At 39.7% G+C, this 20,015-nt stretch overlaps 1 protein-coding gene across 1 annotated transcript in view; it reads left to right on the plus strand.

Moving 5' to 3' along the window:
- The window catches only part of CDH7 (cadherin 7), a 90,384-nt gene that overhangs the window by 25,890 nt on the left and 44,479 nt on the right, over positions 1 to 20,015 (plus strand). The window contains exons 2-3 of the mRNA XM_077809072.1: positions 9,604 to 9,898; positions 19,065 to 19,184. Of these exons, the coding sequence (XP_077665198.1) occupies positions 9,604 to 9,898; positions 19,065 to 19,184 (415 nt within the window). The remainder of the gene's footprint in view (positions 1 to 9,603; positions 9,899 to 19,064; positions 19,185 to 20,015) is intronic.

Genomic DNA, 20,015 nt, shown 5'->3' on the forward strand with positions numbered 1-20,015 from the left:
AAAGCGTGAATGACAAATGACCATTTTGAAGCATGACATACCATGATGATGGCCCATTAAAACTCCTCAAGAATACTCATGGACTACATATGCCACTCAGCTCCATCTACAACAGCAGCTGCCTCTGTGCTGTTTCTCTAACTGTGCTAATCTTAATGGGCTTGCTGCACATTTCCTTGCAGCCACAGGGCATCCAGTGCTCTTATTAAAACTGGAGCAGGGGAAGGCAGAGGTTTAGGATTGCAGCATCTGCAGATGTAGAGAATAGAGAGGACCCAACAAGGAGATTTATATCTCTGTATGACATTATATATTATGTATATATTTAGTTGAGTGACATTTCCTTGAGAGGAAAAAAGTTGTGTACATGTTATAGAACATGTGTGTGACTTGGCTGCTGTTATCACATCCAATTTTCTGTATTTTCTTATTAATTGTTCAAACTCCAGTCCTTAGATGACAGTAACTCATATTCCTAGGGGGACCCTGTCATCTGAACTTGGTGTTTCATTCAGAAACCTTGAGGGCTTACTTAAATTATAACTGAAATTTTTTGAGGAGTAGGTTTAAGAATTTTGGCTTGGATTATGATTGAGTAATAATTTATCAAGCAATACAGATGTGTTTGCTTCAACATTACTTTATTTTATTGTTGGTTCAATGACTGTTCAGTTGGGTCCGAGGATGTTTAAAAATCTGATATAGGCTACACCGTGTGATATTAGCACCATATAGTACCAGTCTGGAAGGACAGACAGGCTCTGTGCTTCATAAAATCTCTTTGGCTACTTTAAAGATATAAAGGTTAAAATAAAAAGTGAGTCTTTTAAAAGGAAATTTATAATGCTTGTGGAAGTTGGAGGTTTGGCAGTCTGGTGAAGTCCTCCTTATTCACAGAACAGGTGCTGCGTATGGCTTTTGCAGTGCATGCATCACCAAACTGTCCCATCAAATGTCTCAACCCTTGACTTGTAGGAATGAGAGGACAGTTGAGTCTTCTTGTCAATTCAAAACTTGGCCTCAAGAGATAGCAACTATATTTCCTTTGAGGAAATGAATAAAATTCTTAATTTTTTATCTCTGTGACCCAGTGCCTACTCTCAGCTCCGGCCCCTTTGTGTTGCTCTAGTACCAAAAAGGGCCAGAAAGCTTCCATAACAGGATCAGTGAAGAGTCATCTGGCATATGTGTCACAGTGGGTTACAGATGAGAATATCAGATTCGGGACAAACTGCTGAAAAATAGGGCAGAATCACTCCCAAACCGGTGGTTATTCCATTGTAAAATATACCAAGCCAGTAACAAAAGTAAACTTCTGTCTCACCACACTGGTTAACAAGAAGTCTAAAATGCATCAGTGATAAGTCTAAAATGAATCTTGAGGCATTCCAGCCCTTGCTTTACCACTGGACTCTATGATGAGTGGTTACTGAAAACCAATTTAGTCACATATAGGGTCTTCTAATCCCAAGAGATCAGCCACATAGTCAGGTCAATATTTAACTCAGATGTTATCCAATAATCTACACTGTTGCCAATCCTTTATTATCTAATATCTAAAGGTTTATTTATAAGAGAAAAGAAAAGAAAGAGGAGAGAGTTAAAATGGTTAAGGAAGTCTTATACATACAATCATTGCAAAGTTCTTGGATCAGGTTTGTAGCAGTGATGTTACAGACTGGTCACTTGTAACGTCTGTGGAAATTTCCAAAAGATTGGAAGGTCCTCTGACCATAGTAAATATGGTCCTTTTATTGTAAATCCGTAGTCCAGAGATCAGAGCAGGAAAGAGGCAAAGTGGAGATGCTTCCAGGGTCCTTCTTTTGTACTTTCTCCCATGTGGAGGGACTGCTTAGTTTATGGAAAATTACAGGCACAAGATGGAGTTCAAGGTCACGTGAGCAAGTCAAATACCCCTGCATGCTTCGATGACTCACAGAAGCAGCCATTACCCATATTTTGGCTAAATCATCCACAGGAAGGACCACCAGGCGGGGAGAAGCTTCTCCTGTGGCCCATTGTGAGATTTAAGTGTTATTTAATGGGCCATCAACTTGAATAGTTCATTCATAATGTGTTGGCCAGATTGGATATAAATTACCTTGTGGATGTTATCTCAGGAGCAAACACATTTGATATATAGATCTATATAGCCAATATTCATAACTTTAGATACAAAAATGATACATGCATATAAACAGGATAATCATACTCAGCAAAACATATCTTTTCCATTGACACATTACATGACATACTTTGTACAAGATTTGTTGCAATTGTCTAACAGTGGCAATATTAATGATTCAAGTGGTCATATTTCAATCATACAGCATCACAATAGGAAAGCTGGTTGGCTAGAGTTGACATAGCCAGCCCTATGCGATCTCTCTGACTGCCCATTGTATCAGAAGGGCTGCAGAGGCAGGAGATGGTGTGGCAATCATCAGCCAGCACAAAGGCCCTTAGTGGGGGGCTCTCAAAGCTGGCATAATTTAGAGCAGCCCCCGGCTGTTCTAAATTACTCTAGGGGCTCCAGTGACCCAATGCAGCCTGGGAGGTTAGTGAAGCACAAAAGTTGCTTAAAGCCATATTTCCATTTTCCCCACTCAGCTATGCTCTGGAACAGAGCTCTGGAACAGCTGAGGATCTGAGCCTGTGACTCTAAATTTTGAAAAATACTCTAATTCTTTTCACTGCTCTGTGCATGTGTGGGCACTTGCATTTTTCCTTTTTTTTCCCTCTAGCACCTGTTTCTGCTGATTCTCAACCTTTTAAAATTTACTACAGCCTTCACTGTGCCTCCCAATATATAATTTAATGGTTAATACAAATTTTCCCTGGAGAACATAGTTTCTCTGTAACCACAGGGTAGTTACAGCAAACATTTACAGTTACATGATGCTTGTCCAGCAGCAGAAAATGCTGTAAACATTCATAGGATATCCATTGCCCAAGATGGAATATTAAAAATGCTGGTGAGCTGCTACCATTCTATCCCAGAGATTCTTTCTCCACCCCTAGACTGCAAAAGCAGCCCCATTCGCTACTTTATTTTGTGCTTTCTTTCTTTTATACCATCTCCATAGCTCTTTATTTTTTCTTTCCATTCCTTTTCACTTTCTATCTCTCCTGTTGTCTTTTCCCTCCATATTCTTCTAGTCCTGTGCCTTCCCTCCTCCTCTGTTATCACTCTGACCTCCATGTCTGGTGTGCCCACTGCTTCCTGTCCCCATATCCGACATCTGATTTTCTCTCATTCTCCCCATATATGGTCTATGGCAAACAAAGTGTCTCATGGCCTGCCAGGGGTTTACCCTGAAAAAGCCGTGAACCAAGTTTGGGAACCCCTGGTCTATGGTGTCATGTCTACTCTATTCTTTTCTCCCTGATGTCTTTTTTTCTCACATTTCGCTGCTCCCCTTCCTGACCCATATGGATCTGTTCTCTCCATTATCTGACCACGTCTCTGGATTGCAAAGCCAATACTAGTCTCTTCTGCCATCTACATTCCATTCGGCATCTGCTCCTCATTGTATCTTCAGGCCAGTGCCCAGCAGATGCTGTGCTCTGGGTTGGATCAGGTTCTGAGTAATCCTTGATGTTTCTGCCTGTGTTACAAAGAGTGAATGTGTGTTTACTGTGGTGCTACTTCCTCTATGGACTATGGTCATTTCTGCTCTTATATGACAAGATCCCAAAGCAACAGAGCCAAAAACATGTGTCAGAAGGGTGAATAGTGCCATTGTGGCATAATTATCTACATTGATTCCATTCACGCATTGATGGCATTGCTGAGAGTGAAGTCTTGGACACCATGACAAAAGCCAAGCCTTTAGAAAGCATATTATTTAGAATAGGGTGGTTTTTTCCCCTTAACATTCCCTGATTAAGATTATAGTTATTTTTGGACATCCAATTATATTTGGTATTTTTCTCTTTACTTTATCCCTTCCCTATATTGATTCTTATATTAAAAAGCAGAACATAGAATAGAGTTTTTCCCCTGCGATCCTAGCATTGTACAGCAATGTAACATAAAATAACAAAAAACAAAAAAAACAAAACAAAAGGAAACATTTGCCCTCCAGGAGTTGTTCCTCAGTGTTCTTTGGAAGCAGGTTTCTAAAAGAAAATCATTATCAGCTGGGAAGTACAATGGCTAGCTTCTGGGTGTGAGGTGAATGATGTGAATTACAAGCCTTTGCTGATGTCAGTTATGTGTATTACAATTATCTATTTCGATTTCACAAGATTTTGTGATGAGGCAAAATGTCAATTCATGATATATGGTTAGATTTTCAAAAGTGCTCAGTACCCAAGAACCCATTTTGAGAACAATAAGGTCAATAAGTGGGTGTGAGCCGGGGAGAGAGAGCACCCTGATTTTAACAGGAATATGACAAGTCTGCAAATCAAATTTAAATTTGCACTAGCACTACATAGACTAATTTCATTCCAGATTGAAACTTTTACTCAGGTTGAAATTATTCCAATTCACTGAGTCTTGTTCCCCAAACACCCTCCCATGTAACAAATAGTGTACAGGTATATATTTTATGGAAATATGTAACACATTTTAAATTAACAATCACAATTCAAAAGGCCAATACAAACAACAATATTAAAATATATGACAAAATTGCATAGTTACAATCAAATAAAATAGTAAATCCAATAATATTAAGTATTTAAGTAACAGCATTGTTGTTTGTGACCATTTAAATAAATACAATGGAAAAGAAAGGAGGCAAGCACATTGCTAAGATCATTTTGTTTGAGATTCCCCCTACTTTCATTCCATCTTTGGACAATTTAATATTTGAAAAGTGCCTTTAGTTTCATCTGGACATGTGGCTGTGCATTCCCTCCCAGCTCCCTTCTCAGTCTTGCCAATGGGATGGCAGCAGGTAGTTGTGAGTGTGTCCCCTTCACTTCACAATCCATCTCCAGTCTTTTTGGTGAGATGAGTGTGTGTGTGGGCCGGGGGAGGAGGGGTGGAGGAGATGGGGAGAAGGGTGCTGCCAGGGACCTAGCTCATCCAAACTGTTGGCTGGACATAAAACCTGAAGAATCCACAATTGTAGAGCCAAAACAGAGAGTTCTGCCATTTTGTCTTTCTTTATTACTTCCCCCAACCCTCATCCTCCTATCTCCTCATCATCCCTGCTTAGTTTTAGTGTTAAGACAAGAGAGCAGGTACATTTGTGTCATCTCCACAGTACAGAGAACTATGAATGAGGAATCAGTTCTCCTTTGTCCCCCATCCCTTTCTCATACTTTTCATAGTGATAGGAAAGGGGTGAAGTGTGGTGACTCCTCTGCAAGAAACTTTCTCAGTTATGCTGAGAATAAGTATCTATATTCGATTCAAAGCCCAATATTTCTGAATCTCTGAATACTGCAGCTTCTCATACTCTTTCTCTCTCCCTCTTTCTCACCACAGCCTTTGTGATCCTGTTGGTGGTGGAAAGCCTGCAGCTCCTCATGCTCTTTCTGTCCCTATGTTTTCCACTCTGCCCCAGGCCTTGCATCTCTGGACCTTGCAATGAAACAGCAGCCATTAACAATCCTGTCACCATGAGGAACAGCTTCAGATATAGATTTAAAATGTATTTAATGTTAAAAAGAGGAAGACAGGAATATTAGCATTCCACCTCTTTTGAGGGAGTCTGAAACCAGGGAAGTAGCAGTCCGTGCCTCTAGAAGTCAGGGAGAGCCTTGCTGGTTAGACAAATTGACTCTGGTGCACAGGTATCCATAGTTATTGATGGAAATAGATTTGTAGCTCTATAGGAGATACTACAACAGCACACAATAATGCTAAGTAATGCAAAACAATGTTATCATTGGCCCTGTGAATCACAACCTACAAGATGGCTGAAAGCAGAGAGCATTTAGTGTCAGTGAATCTGAAAGAAATTGACTAGACATTTGTTAGACCCTGAATGGCAGAGTAATTGTTGTCCTAACTAAATAAATACAAACACAGTAGGTCAGACTGTACCCTAAGCTTTAGCCCTTCTGGTTCAGCGGGACCCATGGGTGTAACTGAGGGCAAAATTTGGTTCATTTTTTGATTAGAGAAGTAGTGTCTGCTGGTCAGAATCTAAAGAGCTCACTGTATCTCTCTCTCACACATACACACAAGAATATTTTAAAGTGATTTTCTTTTTAGGGCTTGATCCTGTGAAGCGCTAAGTGACCTTTATTCCTGTTGATTTCATTGGGAGTTAAGGGCTCTCAGCAACTTGCAGTGTCAAGCCCACAGTGAAAATTATTGCCATTAGTGATACATAAACCTCAAAAAATGTGTATATGTAATTCAGATAATTACCAAACCTCTGGAGATCTCGTCACTCCCAGCAGGCTCACATGACCCGACTTTCTAGAGTTGTTAGTTCTCCCTAAATATTTGTGATTATGGTAATATCCTCCCACTGTTAAGGGTGCATTCTGTGTTTTCTCTTTTAGAGCCTGGTGCCTTCACTTTTAGTTCTTGTGAGCTCTTGTGCACAATGCATGCCAGGGAAGATTAAACCACAGAACCTACAAAACCTAATAGTAGATGTGCTTGGGGCTCAGCTGAGAGGCATCTGGGCCCATACAACAGATCTTGGAAGATAGAGATAATGTGACTTAGATCCCCACATGTGTGTATGTGTGGTGTAGCTAATGTGAGGGATTGACTAAAGGTGGACTTGCACGGAGGCATTAGGAATTGGGAGGAACACGTTGTTCCTTCTTTAAATGAAGAGATCTGAAATCCTTGAAAAAAAAAAGTTTGGGGTTTAGAGAAAGTAATGAAGACCATTCCCCCCTAATTATGGCCTCTTGTAAAGAAATCTGTGGTTGGTGGGGTAGGAGATCTCTGTGAGGTTAAGATCACTGGATTTCCTACAAACTGTGCCTGAAAGGCAATGAGTTAGGGGAACTCCAGAGTGGGAGTGGGCAAAATGTCCAAACCCTTTTGGATCCTTGGGACCACCCCCTCTGCAGAGACATGAGTCATTTATGTTGCTCTACTGGATAACCTCTCCCCTGAAATCAATGTATTTGCACTGCTAATGGCTGAGTCCCCTTTTAGACTTCTGTGTTAGGTCCCTCTTGGATTTCTATGTGGGGAATCACAAGTGCAGTGGAGGGCCTATTGGGGGCAATGCCACAGAGCAATACTACTCTACCTTACACACCATCTGAGTTGCAGAAACTCCCTGGAGCTCTTCCACGCAGAGTTCCATAGTAGGGTTTTCCTGGAAAACAGCTGGCAAAGAGCGCTGCAGAGGTGGCACCATCTCCTTTTGCATATTAATCCCCCAGGATCAACCCAGGTCAGTTACAAGGCCAAATGTTAATATTTAGCCCTTCCAAGGGTCTCAAAGTGCTTTGCAGACATGTATTAAGCTTTACAAAGCTTTAGACTCTGACCTGGGTCAATATCATTATTCCACTTTCAGACGGGGAAACCGAATAACAGAGTGTGACTAGTCCACAGGCACATTAATAGTCAGTAGCAGAGATGGAAGCAGAGCCCAGAACTCCTGGGTCTAAGTCCTATGCTTAGTCTGCAAGGTGAGTTACTTCCTCCATCTTAATAGTAGACTTACACTAAAGAGATCTAAAGCAAGGCTGATGTGTACATTCTCCAGCTCTCTGGATCCTTTCAGTACAGTTGAATTTTTTACATTGTTCCTTGCATGGAACTTTCATTTTTCTCATGCCGGTATGAAAATATTCAAAAAAAGTGTTTAAACAAACTTTTCAGGGTGTTCTTATAAAATGAGAGCACCACATTGCCTTCTGTGGTGATATAGGGTTTCCCCTAGGGTTAAATAAATAGGGAGTGCTTCTGCAGCTAGTTGAGGCCGGGGCACTGTTTTTTAAAGATTTAGAAGAACAAAATATTCTGTAATTCTAATAAAACAAAATGGGCATTGAGTGTAGCTCACCCACAGCCTGAATTTTGTAGTATCAAAGAACATTGCTGGTCACTCTTTCAGTCTACAAAGTATCAGTTGTCCACTAAAAGCTCAGACTGCAGTCCATCTATTAAGATTGGTAGAAGGAGCATACTGCAACTGCATAAATAGTAGCTACCCAGGGGCTATAAGCTAGGTAATGTATATGTAATATGTAGCTCTTTATCCACTGGAAAAATTCAGAATTGGTCTCCAATTTTTCACAGCTGAAATGACACAGGCCTTTTGCAATTGTATTAAGTTCTGACTCAGACAGCAATTTTCTGCCCATGAATTCTGGCGGTGATTACAATCCTAGTGATACTCCCAGCTGAGAAAAAAAAATATATTAGTGATGGAAAGAATGATAATGAAGACGGTAAAATACAAACAGGCTCAACCTGCGTTTGATATGGGGGTGAAAGGTGTTCCAAAGAGGATAAAAGAAGCAACCAGTTTGAACATCTTTGTCATTGTCCTCAAGTAACATAATCTTTTAACAAAACAGCAGGTGCTAAAGTGCTCATGACTAATGTTTTCACTTGTTCCCTACTGAAGTGTTTTTTGTTTGTTTGGGGCTTTATTGTGCAGGGGCCGGGGGGAGAGTTGGGGATGTGCATGTGTGGATTCTGTTACCTTCCCATTATAGCTACACTCTGACATTCATGCTGTGAAGTGGTAGACATTATATAAAGGTGTTAGGCCATCTCTTGGTTCTTTTCATGTTCTAGCCGAATACCTGTGTGAAGCAGAGTTGGTTCTAGCTATGAAATGCAGCTGTACCATACAGTGCTCTTACTACCTGTGTAGGTGCAGATTGGTTATACTGTTCCTGTATTTTAGGACAGGCTTTAGGTGATGTATAATGAATAAACTGATATCATTCCTGGAGCACAGGAAGGTGTGACTGTTTTCCAGGTTTTTATTGATCTACACTTCTGCCATTTGTATTACAAAATTGCATTTTGCTCATGTTTTGGATGGAATTTTGTGAACTTTATCTTGATCTCAATGAAATTATAATTTTTAGCACTAGTGCAACTCTTTGCAGGCCGGTAAGGGTTATCCACATTTTACATATGAGGAAACTGAGGTACAGAATGAAGTGACTGGTTCAAGGCCATACAATATGTTAGTAGCAGAGCAAGACTCCTTGATTCTCTAATCTGTTCTGATTCTCCCAGCCTATGTTGTACAATGAACACTGGGAAAACTATCTTGTAGCTGATCTAGAGTACCCAAAAGGTAAGAGACAATTATTGAGATTTAGTTGATAGTAACTTTCCTCCAAAACCACAAACATCCTGTCAGATAGGCATTGATAGCTACTAAATGGTTACCCATATTTAAGAACAGATATCAGTATAGAACAGAAATACAGCATGAGGCTACTATTGTTTTGGAATGACATAAAATGCTTTTGAAAGTGAGATTGCATACAGAAAGGAAAGAAATGTTCTTGCTCACAAGAGCTAGCTGACAGATTCTAATAGTCTTTCACATGCCGCACACAATAAACATTCAGCTTATCTTTCCAAGAACAATAGAATTTCATGTACTGCTGCATGACATAAGAATTAGTTTTACATATCTCCATATCACTGACTCTCTTGTAAGTTAATCTCATCTCTCATCAATTTTTCACCAGCTTCACTCTGATGTTGATAAAGGAGATGGCTCCATCAAATACATCTTGTCAGGCGAAGGGGCAAGTTCCATTTTCATTATTGATGAGAACACGGGGGATATTCATGCTACAAAGAGGCTGGATCGGGAAGAGCAGGCCTACTACACGCTCCGAGCACAAGCACTAGATAGGCTCACTAATAAACCTGTGGAACCAGAGTCGGAGTTCGTCATTAAGATTCAGGACATCAATGACAATGAACCAAAATTTCTGGATGGCCCTTACACTGCTGGGGTTCCGGAGATGTCTCCCGTGGGTAAGTAGAGAATACATTGTACATGTCTTGGGAAATCTGTTACTATCTTTCTTAAAACGTCATTATTTTTTACAGTATCACACCAAGCTATTTAATTATCTATGAGCCACCTGCACCAGTTGGATGTTTGCAGGCTTGATGGGAAAATAAGGCTTTACAAAATATTTATTCTTTCAAAAATGTAGAAAAACTAAAATTAGCTATATAGGGATTTAGACAGGCATTTTATGGTGTACTTCTCATTTCAGTGCCCAGACCTTTGTTTTATAATTCTCATTAAGAACAGAAAGTTTCACACCTACGCTCTGGCACAGAGAGGTGATAATACCTCCTTTTTTATACAAAACTCCATTATGAACAAATTCCTTAAAAAGCCATTTAGTACATAAAGTTTTTAGTATGTGTTGCTTATATGGGTGTACTTGTGGCACCTTAGAGACTAACCAATTTATTTGAGCATGAGCTTTCGTGAGCTACAGCTCACTTCATCGGATGCATACCGTGGAAACTGCAGCAGACTTTATATATACACAGAGAATCTGAAACAATACCTCCTCCCACCCCACTGTCCTGCTGGTAATAGCTTATCTAAAGTGATCATCAAGTTGGGCCATTTCCAGCACAAATCCAGGTTTTCTCACCCTCCACCCCCCCACACACAAATTCACTCTCCTGCTGGTAATAGCCCATCCAAAGTGACAACTCTCTACACAATGTGCATGATAATCAAGGTGGGCCATTTCCTGCACAAATCCAGGTTCTCTCACCCCCTCACCCCCCTCCAAAAACCACACACACAAACTCACTATCCTGCTGGTAATAGCTCATCCAAAGTGACCACTCTCCCTACAATGTGCATGATAATCAAGGTGGGCCATTTCCAGCACAAATCCAGGTTTTCTCACTCTCCTACCCCCATACACACACAAACTCACTCTCCTGCTGGTAATAGCTCATCCAAACTGACCACTCTCCCTACAATGTGCATGGTAATCAAAGAGGGCCATGTCCAGCACAAATCCAGGCTTTCTCACCCCACCCCCCCTTTTTTTCTTTTTTTTCCGGGGACACACACACACACACACACACAGACTCACTCTCCTGCTGGCAATAGCTCATCCAAACTGACCACTCTCCAAGTTTAAATCCAAGTTTAACCAGAACGTCTGGGGGGGGGGGGGTAGGAAAAAACAAGGGGAAATAGGCTACCTTGCATAATGACTTAGCCACTCCCAGCCAATAGTATTAATTTAGGCTTAAATAGAGACTGGGAGTGGCTAAGTCATTATGCAAGGTAGCCTATTTCCCCTTGTTTTTTCCTACCCCCCCCCCCAGACGTTCTGGTTAAACTTGGATTTAAACTTGGAGAGTGGTCAGTTTGGATGAGCTATTGCCAGCAGGAGAGTGAGTTTGTGTGTGTGGTTTTTGGAGGGGGGTGAGGGGGTGAGAGAACCTGGATTTGTGCAGGAAATGGCCCACCTTGATTATCATGCACATTGTGAAGAGAGTTGTCACTTTGGATGGGTTATTACCAGCAGGAGAGTGAGTTTGTGTGTGGGGGGGTGGAGGGTGAGAAAACCTGGATTTGTGCTGGAAATGGCCCAACTTGATGATCACTTTAGATAAGCTATTACCAGCAGGACAGTGGGGTGGGAGGAGGTATTGTTTCATGATCTCTGTGTGTATATAATGTCTGATGCAGTTTCCACGGTATGCATCCGATGAAGTGAGCTGTAGCTCACGAAAGCTCATGCTCAAATAAATTGGTTAGTCTCTAAGGTGCCACAAGTACTCCTTTTCTTTTTGCGAATACAGACTAACACGGCTGTTACTCTGAAACCTGTTATATGGGTGTGTTAGAACTGTATCTCATCTGTAATAGCCAAATTATGCTCTGTGGGAACATGTGCATGGACCCAAGAGCAGAGCTTGGCCCAACTTAAGAGAGTTTTGAAGTTTATTGTAATTAGAGAGTGAAGCCTTGTAAGTAGTTCAAGTATTCTGCTGGAAGATAGCAATGTGAATAAGGCACATCTAAACCCTGTCTACATTCAGATCTATTATTTAGTCATTTTAAAGGACCAGCTCATCAACAGGTGTAAATTGGCAATGCTCTATTGGCTTCAATGGAGCTATGCTGATTTACACCAGCAGAGAATCTATTCCAGAAACTGGCTCACTTACAGTGAGTTTTGTTCCGAGCTAAGGGCTTGTCTATGCATAAACTGGAATCGGAAAAAAAAAAACCCCGAAATCAGTTGTAATTCAAACCTTTTGTTATTTCAGTGCAACTGTATATGTGGAAACTCTTCTTTCAGATTAAGACTGCCCTATATCAATTTAATTTAAATTGATTTTTTACTGATTTAAGTTATATCAAAATGGGAATTCAATCTGAATGAACAGTGTCCACACACAGACTTGCACAAATGATGTGAATTACAATCATTTTAGTTTTTTTCAGTTTGACTTTTGTATGTTGGCAAGCCCTATGTTACTGTTCCAGAATGAAAGGAGTAGAGAGACCAACAACAACAACAAATCTCTTGCTTCAGAGTCTATTTAAATCATTAGTCACCATTACAAATAAAGGAGACTCACTTGAAATCGAAAATATTAACAGAGAGAACATAAGCAGAACGTTGCTACTGCCATTTGATTTTACTTAGCAGAAGTCATAGATATGATCCCTCAGTTGATATTTTGCATTTATCCAAGGTCATTTCATTCTAGGTCAGTGTCAGAAGAGGCAGAAGCAACATTTAAAGGAAAGACAGAGATCAATATTCTTGTAAAATATTAGGGGGAAGGTTAAGGGGCAAGATACTTCTAAAAACTGTTTCCTACTGCACTCTGGAAAGAGAAGATGATTCAGATAATTCAAGAGACTTTTAAGAACAAATAATCCAAAAGGTTAAGAGCAATATATTCATTACCAAGAAAAGCCAAAATACCAATTTTTAGACTAAGTGGCCTCTCCCACGGTTAAGCTAGTTTTACCGCAGCATCACTGTTTTCAGTCATCTTTGTACTAAATATATATCGTTTAGTATATACTAAACAATAGGGAATTTATCCAGAGTCAATTTATCCAGAGTGCAGCAAGAAGTAAGGTTTTAAAGCATCTAACTTGTTCATCTTGCACCCTGAAGAACGGTATCTCCATCTTTCCTCCTGGTGTAACTTCTGCCTTTTCCCACATTGATTTATATTGCTAAGTGACCATGGGTAAGTGCCACACTAAAAGTGAGGGCTTTCCCCCCCCAAAATATAGTAGGAAACAATCTTTTGGTTGTGCATTTGAAACTGGATTTTCACCTGACTCTTTTGCCATTTGATAGAAACACACACTGGTGTCATTATATATGGTAGAGAAAACACACACTATTGTTTAACGTGAGCTGCTTTCACATATTTCCTTGCTGCTTCACCAACAAAAATGACTGGGTGAAATTCTCCCCTGAGCAGGGCATCAGCACAAAGTATATATACCATTTAACTCCTACTTAACTCCTCAGCATAGATCTTAAGTGGGACTTGAGTGGTGTGGAGGCCTTGTGCTGACCTCTGCATGGGATTGAATTGCATCTCCTTTGAGATTTCTAGAATAATACATTTTAAACATCTTCAGAGTTTGCATTGTAGTAATACTGAATACTGCATTAATATTGGATTAAGGATTTAGTAGCATGAAGCCCTTGTGTGGCATTTATCTTATACAGTCACATTGATTCATAGTTTATTCATATTACATAATTTCTAATTAAACATCTACAGCATTCATGAAATATTAAGGGGGAACAAAGTATCTCTCTCCTATTTTGTCTAAAATTATATCCATGACAAGGATTTCTTAATTGAATATGAAACAGAATGAAAAAAAAATCACAGGTTTATAAACCAAAATGAACTATAAAAGCATGAGAACTATAACCCCACACTTCCAAATAGGATTATTATGTAAGCATAATGATTCTACATTACATTTTGCAAATATTTTAGGACATTATCTGAGGACTATTGAAGCCAATCAGAGTCTTTCCTTCAGTGGGCTTTGGATTGGACCTTTTATGAAAATATTGGGCGGGGGAATATCTTCATAGACTCAGAGAACTGGAAGGGACCTCGAGAGGTCATCTAGTCCAGTCGCCTGCACTCATAGCAGGACTAAGTATTAACTAGACCATCCCGGAAAGGTGTTTGTCCAACCTGCTCTTAAAAATCCCCAATGATGGAGATTTCACAACCTCCCTAGGCAATTTATTCCAGTGCTTAACCACTCTGATAGTTAGGAAATTTTTCCTAATGTCCAATCTATACCACTAAATTTTGATGGCTTGCAAATTTTTCCAGTAATAAAATATGGAAATAAAAAAGCTCCAAAAGTATGGCCTATAGGAATGTCAGAGACAATAAAAAATGTTAAATTATGGATAGAGTTATGAGTGACGATGTATTTTGCTTATTTTAAAAATGTAACAGAATGTTATATTCTAAACAACAAAATAAACCCCTTTGCAAATGGATCTAATGATGTAGGCTGGAATTTCAAAAGGGCTCAGTATGCAAAAGCTTCCACATAGGCATCTAAAAAAGTGGATTTGCAGAACGCTTGAAAATCTGGCCCTACATGCTTCAAAAGTAAGTAGACTGAAAATTAAGATTTTTACGCCTACCTTAATTCTGTCTCTTTACTCTGCCAGTTTTTCACTTACTCACAAGAAATCCTCCCCATTGCCACATAAAAGAAACATATTTGTCCTGTTACATATATGATGTATAATGGTATGGGCTTTCATTATATGATGATTTATTAAATTCATTTTTTTTAATCTGTTCCTGTGCCACAGGGGCTTACAATTTAAAAAACAACAACAACAACAGACCTTTATCAAGCATAGCCAGTCACTAAATAGTTTTTTTTTTTACACAGGTTTTTCTTAATGGGCCATGTCAGCCCTAAAAACAATCTTCTCCCCAATATTCCTTGCACAACCTCATTTAAAACCCCTGCCCCCATACCTCTACTTTTTCTCAAGGTACTTACAATCTTTAAAAACCTACAAACACGCAGTCCCAAATAAGCTCCTCTGCAACAACCAGTTAACCTCAAGCCACCTTTTACCAACATGAATAGCCTACGAGAATAGGTGACCTTTTGCAGCATGTCCTGAATGGCACCAAATGTGGGCTCTGGTTTATCAAAGTGGGAATGAATTCTAAAGCCAACGGTTACTCACTCCAAATGTCCTGCTGCTATCCCCCAAATTTTTAAATAAGAGAGTAGTTAGGTCACGTGCTTCAGGTTATTATAACTCTCTCTCTCTCTTTATAGTAATATTTGCTCCCTGCATGAAACACCATTTAATAAGCACACTGCCCCATTCTGCATTAGCTGTATTTTCTGTAAGAGTTTAAGGTGTAGCCTAATTACAGAGGTCCTACCTGGAAGTGACTAAGACATGGATAATTGTGGCTAGATCCACATCTAAAAGAAAAGGAAGAAACCTCCTTGGCAAGTACAGAGGATAAAATAACTTACACTCTTATTTTTGGCCGATACAAGTATAGGGGAACCACAAGACATTGTGAAGATGTGTATTTTGCTGTGGGTTCCACAGCCCACATATGTAGGTTGATATGGTGCAGATTAATCTTTTGCTTGTATATGTAGCTTGGGATCTCTGACCAATCTTGGGATGGTGAATGAGATTCATTGGGGCTCCCAGTTCATTAGTGGTGACAGAGGGGAATAAGGTGTGGTGTGGTTTGTATGTGCAGTATCAGTTGCAAAATGTATCATACCTACCTCATACCTGGAGGCCAGAAAGGGTTTGGGTTTGTGGCTATAAGTAGTAAGTGGGTTCACACTTTACAAGCCAATATGTAGAACTGTCCATGGAATAGTGAGGTTCTGTAGCACATATTTGAATATTATGTGAAGAAAAGTGGTCAGAAGTAACAGGTAGCTTTAAAGTTGGTGTAGGAATCTTAATGTCCAATTTCCTTACTTAAAAGTGTTGATTTTGAAATGTAACTACTATAGAAGAATCTATTATTTTTTTCTAAGCAATATAGATTATTGTCCTTAAATCTATCTTAAACTTTTGGCAATCATTCTTTTCTTTTCTTTTCTTTTCTTTCGTAAAGTAAAACTTCCAAGTATTTTCATTTCTTTCCACTACTATTTTAAATTATTTTAATGAAGAACTTTTGAAAAAGAATGAAATAAAAATCTTGTTAACTTATATATATATATATATATATATATATATATAATCTTGTTAACTTATATAATAATGATTATATATATATATAAAATGAAACAACAGCTGGGGGTGGTGGTGTATGTTCTACTCCTTGGAAGACCCAGAAGCAAGACTAAAGACTACCAGGGCTTTAGAGTAGTAGCCATGTTAGTCTGTATCAGCAAAAACAACAAGGAGTCCTTGTGGCACCTTAGAGACTAACAAATTTATTCGTGGACTAGAACCCACGTCATCAGATGCATGGAGTGGAAAATACAGTAGCAGGTATATATAAACACAGTACATGAAAAGATGGGAGTTGGCTTACCAAGTGGGGGAGGGGGGTCAGTGCTAACGAGACAATTCAATTAACAGTAGAATACCAAGGGAGGAAAAATCACTTTTGTAGTAGTAATGAGGGTGGCCCATTTCAGACAGTTCACAAGAAAGTATGAGTAACAGTAGGGGGAAATTAGTATGGTTTAATTAGTTTTTGTAATGACCCATCCACTTCCAGCCTTTATTCAGACCTAATTTGATGGTGTCCAGTTTACAAATTAATTCCAGTTCTGCAGTTTCTCTTTGGAGTCTGTTTTTGAAGTTTTTTTGTTGAAAAATTGCCACTTTTAAGTCTGTTGCTGAGTGACCAGGGAGATTGAAGTGTTCTCCTACTGGTTTTTGAATGTTATAATTCCTGATGTCAGATTTGTTATAATTCCTGATGTCTGATTTCTCTATGCAAAAGAATAAATGGACACAAATGCGATTTTTCCTCCCTTGGTATTCTACTGTTAATTGAATTGTCTTGTTAGCACTGACCCCCAACTTGATAAGACAACTCCTATCTTTTCATGTACTGTGTGTGTGTACTGTATTTTCCACTCCATGCATCTGATGAAGTGGGTTCTAGCCCACAAAAGCTTATGGCCAAATAAATTTGTTAGTCTCTAAGGTGCCACAAGGACTCCTTGTTATTTTTTTTTTGCAAGGGCTTTGTATCACTATCTACATTTTCTGAGAGCTACAAGTACTTACTCTCCAAACCCTTTTTTTTACTTCCCATAGAACACATCCTCCTCCTAGGAGTAATTTTCTATACACAATCTTCACATAGAAAACTTTCTATCTGAGGTGATTTTATGCTGAAAACTTGCTACACAAAGGCTTCTACATGCTAAATATCATATACATAAATAAGTAGGTTGCACACAACATTTCTTTTGTAAAAAGTCCTTTATAGAATATCTGCTCAGAAACACACGTGGTAGAAAGATTTCTATATGAAGGTTTCCTACCTAGAAAGTTTTCTGCAGGAGATATTTGTATGAAGGGACTTATTTTCACTCCAGAGGAGAGCCAGGTGCACCAAAGAATGGTTTCATAATTTAATAAGTCCCTGATTTATTCCTCTCCTGAAGTTTAGAAGCTCAATTGGCTTCATCAATGGAGTTTGAAAGTACACAAGCACAATTAAATTTGAAGAATTTACAAGCTCCCTATGTTGTGGCTGCAGAGCTTGTCATTTCCTTGCAGGCATTTATTTGCAGACCTTGAAAGAACCATGAGCAGTGAACAAAGACCTTACTGTCTGCAGATCTTGTAAGGATCACTGGCAATATTTGCAGACCTTGTAAGCTCCATTGACAATGCTTATAGACCTTGTAAATTCCAACATAGTAAGCCTGGCATTCACAAGGAGCATAGAATGTTGAATAATGGTTATAATATTCATACACTCCAAAGTTAGGGATTCTGGCAGGGTTACACTAGGCCCCTGTTAGCTTTCATTGTAGAACAAGCTGTAGAACCAGTTTAAAGTACTGAATCAAGGGCCTTAAGTACACACCAGGTCCCTAAGTTGCTGACAGGAAGGTGACAAAAACGCACCGTTCCCTGTCTAATCTGGCAGTGAAAGACAAATTCTTTCAAAGCTCCCAAAAGCTGACTAGCCTGAGGCATGCTCCAAGGCCCAGAAACCCAGTCGTTCTCTAATCCCAAACAGGGGCAGGGTGGGAGTTGTTCATCCCAGATGCAGAATGGCACCTCAGGCAAAGGAAAGGGCTTATTAACCCTCCTCTCAAATGTATGGGAGCCAATGGGCTTCCTCTGAACCCTTTCAGCCAGCCAGCCTCCCTTCCCCAAGCCAACGAGGAGGCTGACAGCCCACAAGGAGGAGAGGACAATGAGGAGAGGCAATCCTTAAAGGGGCCAATGGTTTTCTTTCCCCAGTTGGCTCTAGACATGGGAGGGTGGTGGGGGTGGGGCATGTATAGAGTTGTTGCCATAGCTAATAATGAGTTGGGGTCTCAGCCCATTTCTGGGTGGACAAGTGTTTACATAGCAAATTACCATCACAGTGGGCCCTAATACATTCCCTTATTGGTGATCTGATCACTGAGGGCAAACATTAAGTGGTCATAGGGAATGAATGTCCCTCTGATACCTAAATGTGGTCCCTCCAGTTCAGTACTGAGCTACATTGATGGGGCAATGTGGGGTGGTTGTCACTGCCATTTACCATTGTGTACCTATCTTGTGGACTACTAAACCACTTACGTCACAACAGCCAAGCCAGCTCTTTCATCAGAATGGAAAATAACCATAAAGGCAAAATATTAAAATATTCAGTAAGATCATGTACTTATTATATATTTGATGAGGCAGTTTTAAAGGGCAGCAATGAATCTGTAGTGACGTTACAAACGTGTATCATAGCAGCCTCTAGTAGTCATTTAGAAAGGTTGAGCTGACATTCTGAGTAGGATCAGTGTGGAAATGTAGTGTGGGCAAGTCACAATGTTATGTGGAACCAGAGGGATGAAAAAACTATAACATTTTTTGTAAGTCTAGTTTGTTGCATTTATGTAATTCAGAACTGTGGGACATTTAACTAAAGTAGTGTCTTAAACCTTTTACAGGAACTTCTGTGGTTCAGGTAACAGCTACTGATGCAGATGACCCTACTTATGGCAATAGTGCCAGAGTCGTTTACAGTATTCTGCAAGGACAACCTTACTTTTCTGTGGAGCCAAAGACAGGTAACTTTCTCAGGTTCCCCCACAGATAAGTCCACAGTAATGCTGAGGTATAGTTTATACCACATTTGTTTGAAACTCAGACGGGATACTTGCTAGTGAAGTGTGTTGTTATAAAAATGAATTGTGGTTTTAGCACTCTTATTTCCATATGTCAATAACATGTTCAGTTTGTAAATTAACAGCACATATTTGAAACATATAACCATTTGAAAATATTTATATCTGTCCTGTCCCTCGCTGTGATCTCACCAGCTTCCTTGTCCATTGCCCCCACATACACCAGCCCTCTTCAGGCTTCCTGAGATTCCTCTTCTGTATGACCACTTTTCTCAGCTTCCCTTTGTTGCCAAATACTTCACTGTGGGGCTCAACTAGTCTCCATATCTGGATGAGGCCTGGCCTAGATTGCTCCTTTGAAACCTTGATCATTTCTGGATTGTCTGTAGATGTTCTCAGGTGAGCATAATTCTCTGGGCGTGCCTGTTTAAGAAGTCCCAATGGCATACAAGTAGCCAGCTCAGGACCAATACACAGCCATAAACCAGCTAGGCTCCAGGATTAAACCTTGCTCAAGGTATGGGAGTTTAGGCTGCTGTGTGGGTAGGGTGGTGGATTTACAAGGAAAAAAGTTAAAAAATTCAGACATTTCTTAATGAAAAGATCAAAATTTCAACATCACCTGAAGCCTATTCCCACTTTCCACCATATCAGTACATGCCCGTAGGAACACAATGAGATTGAGCATCAGAGAAAGTAATTTCTGGCTCAAATTTTCAAGGTGTTCGTCACACACCACAAATTGGTGTAATTTATTTTACTTAAAAGTGGACT

This window comes from Eretmochelys imbricata, chromosome 2, assembly GCF_965152235.1.
Source record: "Eretmochelys imbricata isolate rEreImb1 chromosome 2, rEreImb1.hap1, whole genome shotgun sequence".
In the NCBI taxonomy this organism is placed as follows: domain Eukaryota; kingdom Metazoa; phylum Chordata; order Testudines; family Cheloniidae; genus Eretmochelys; species Eretmochelys imbricata.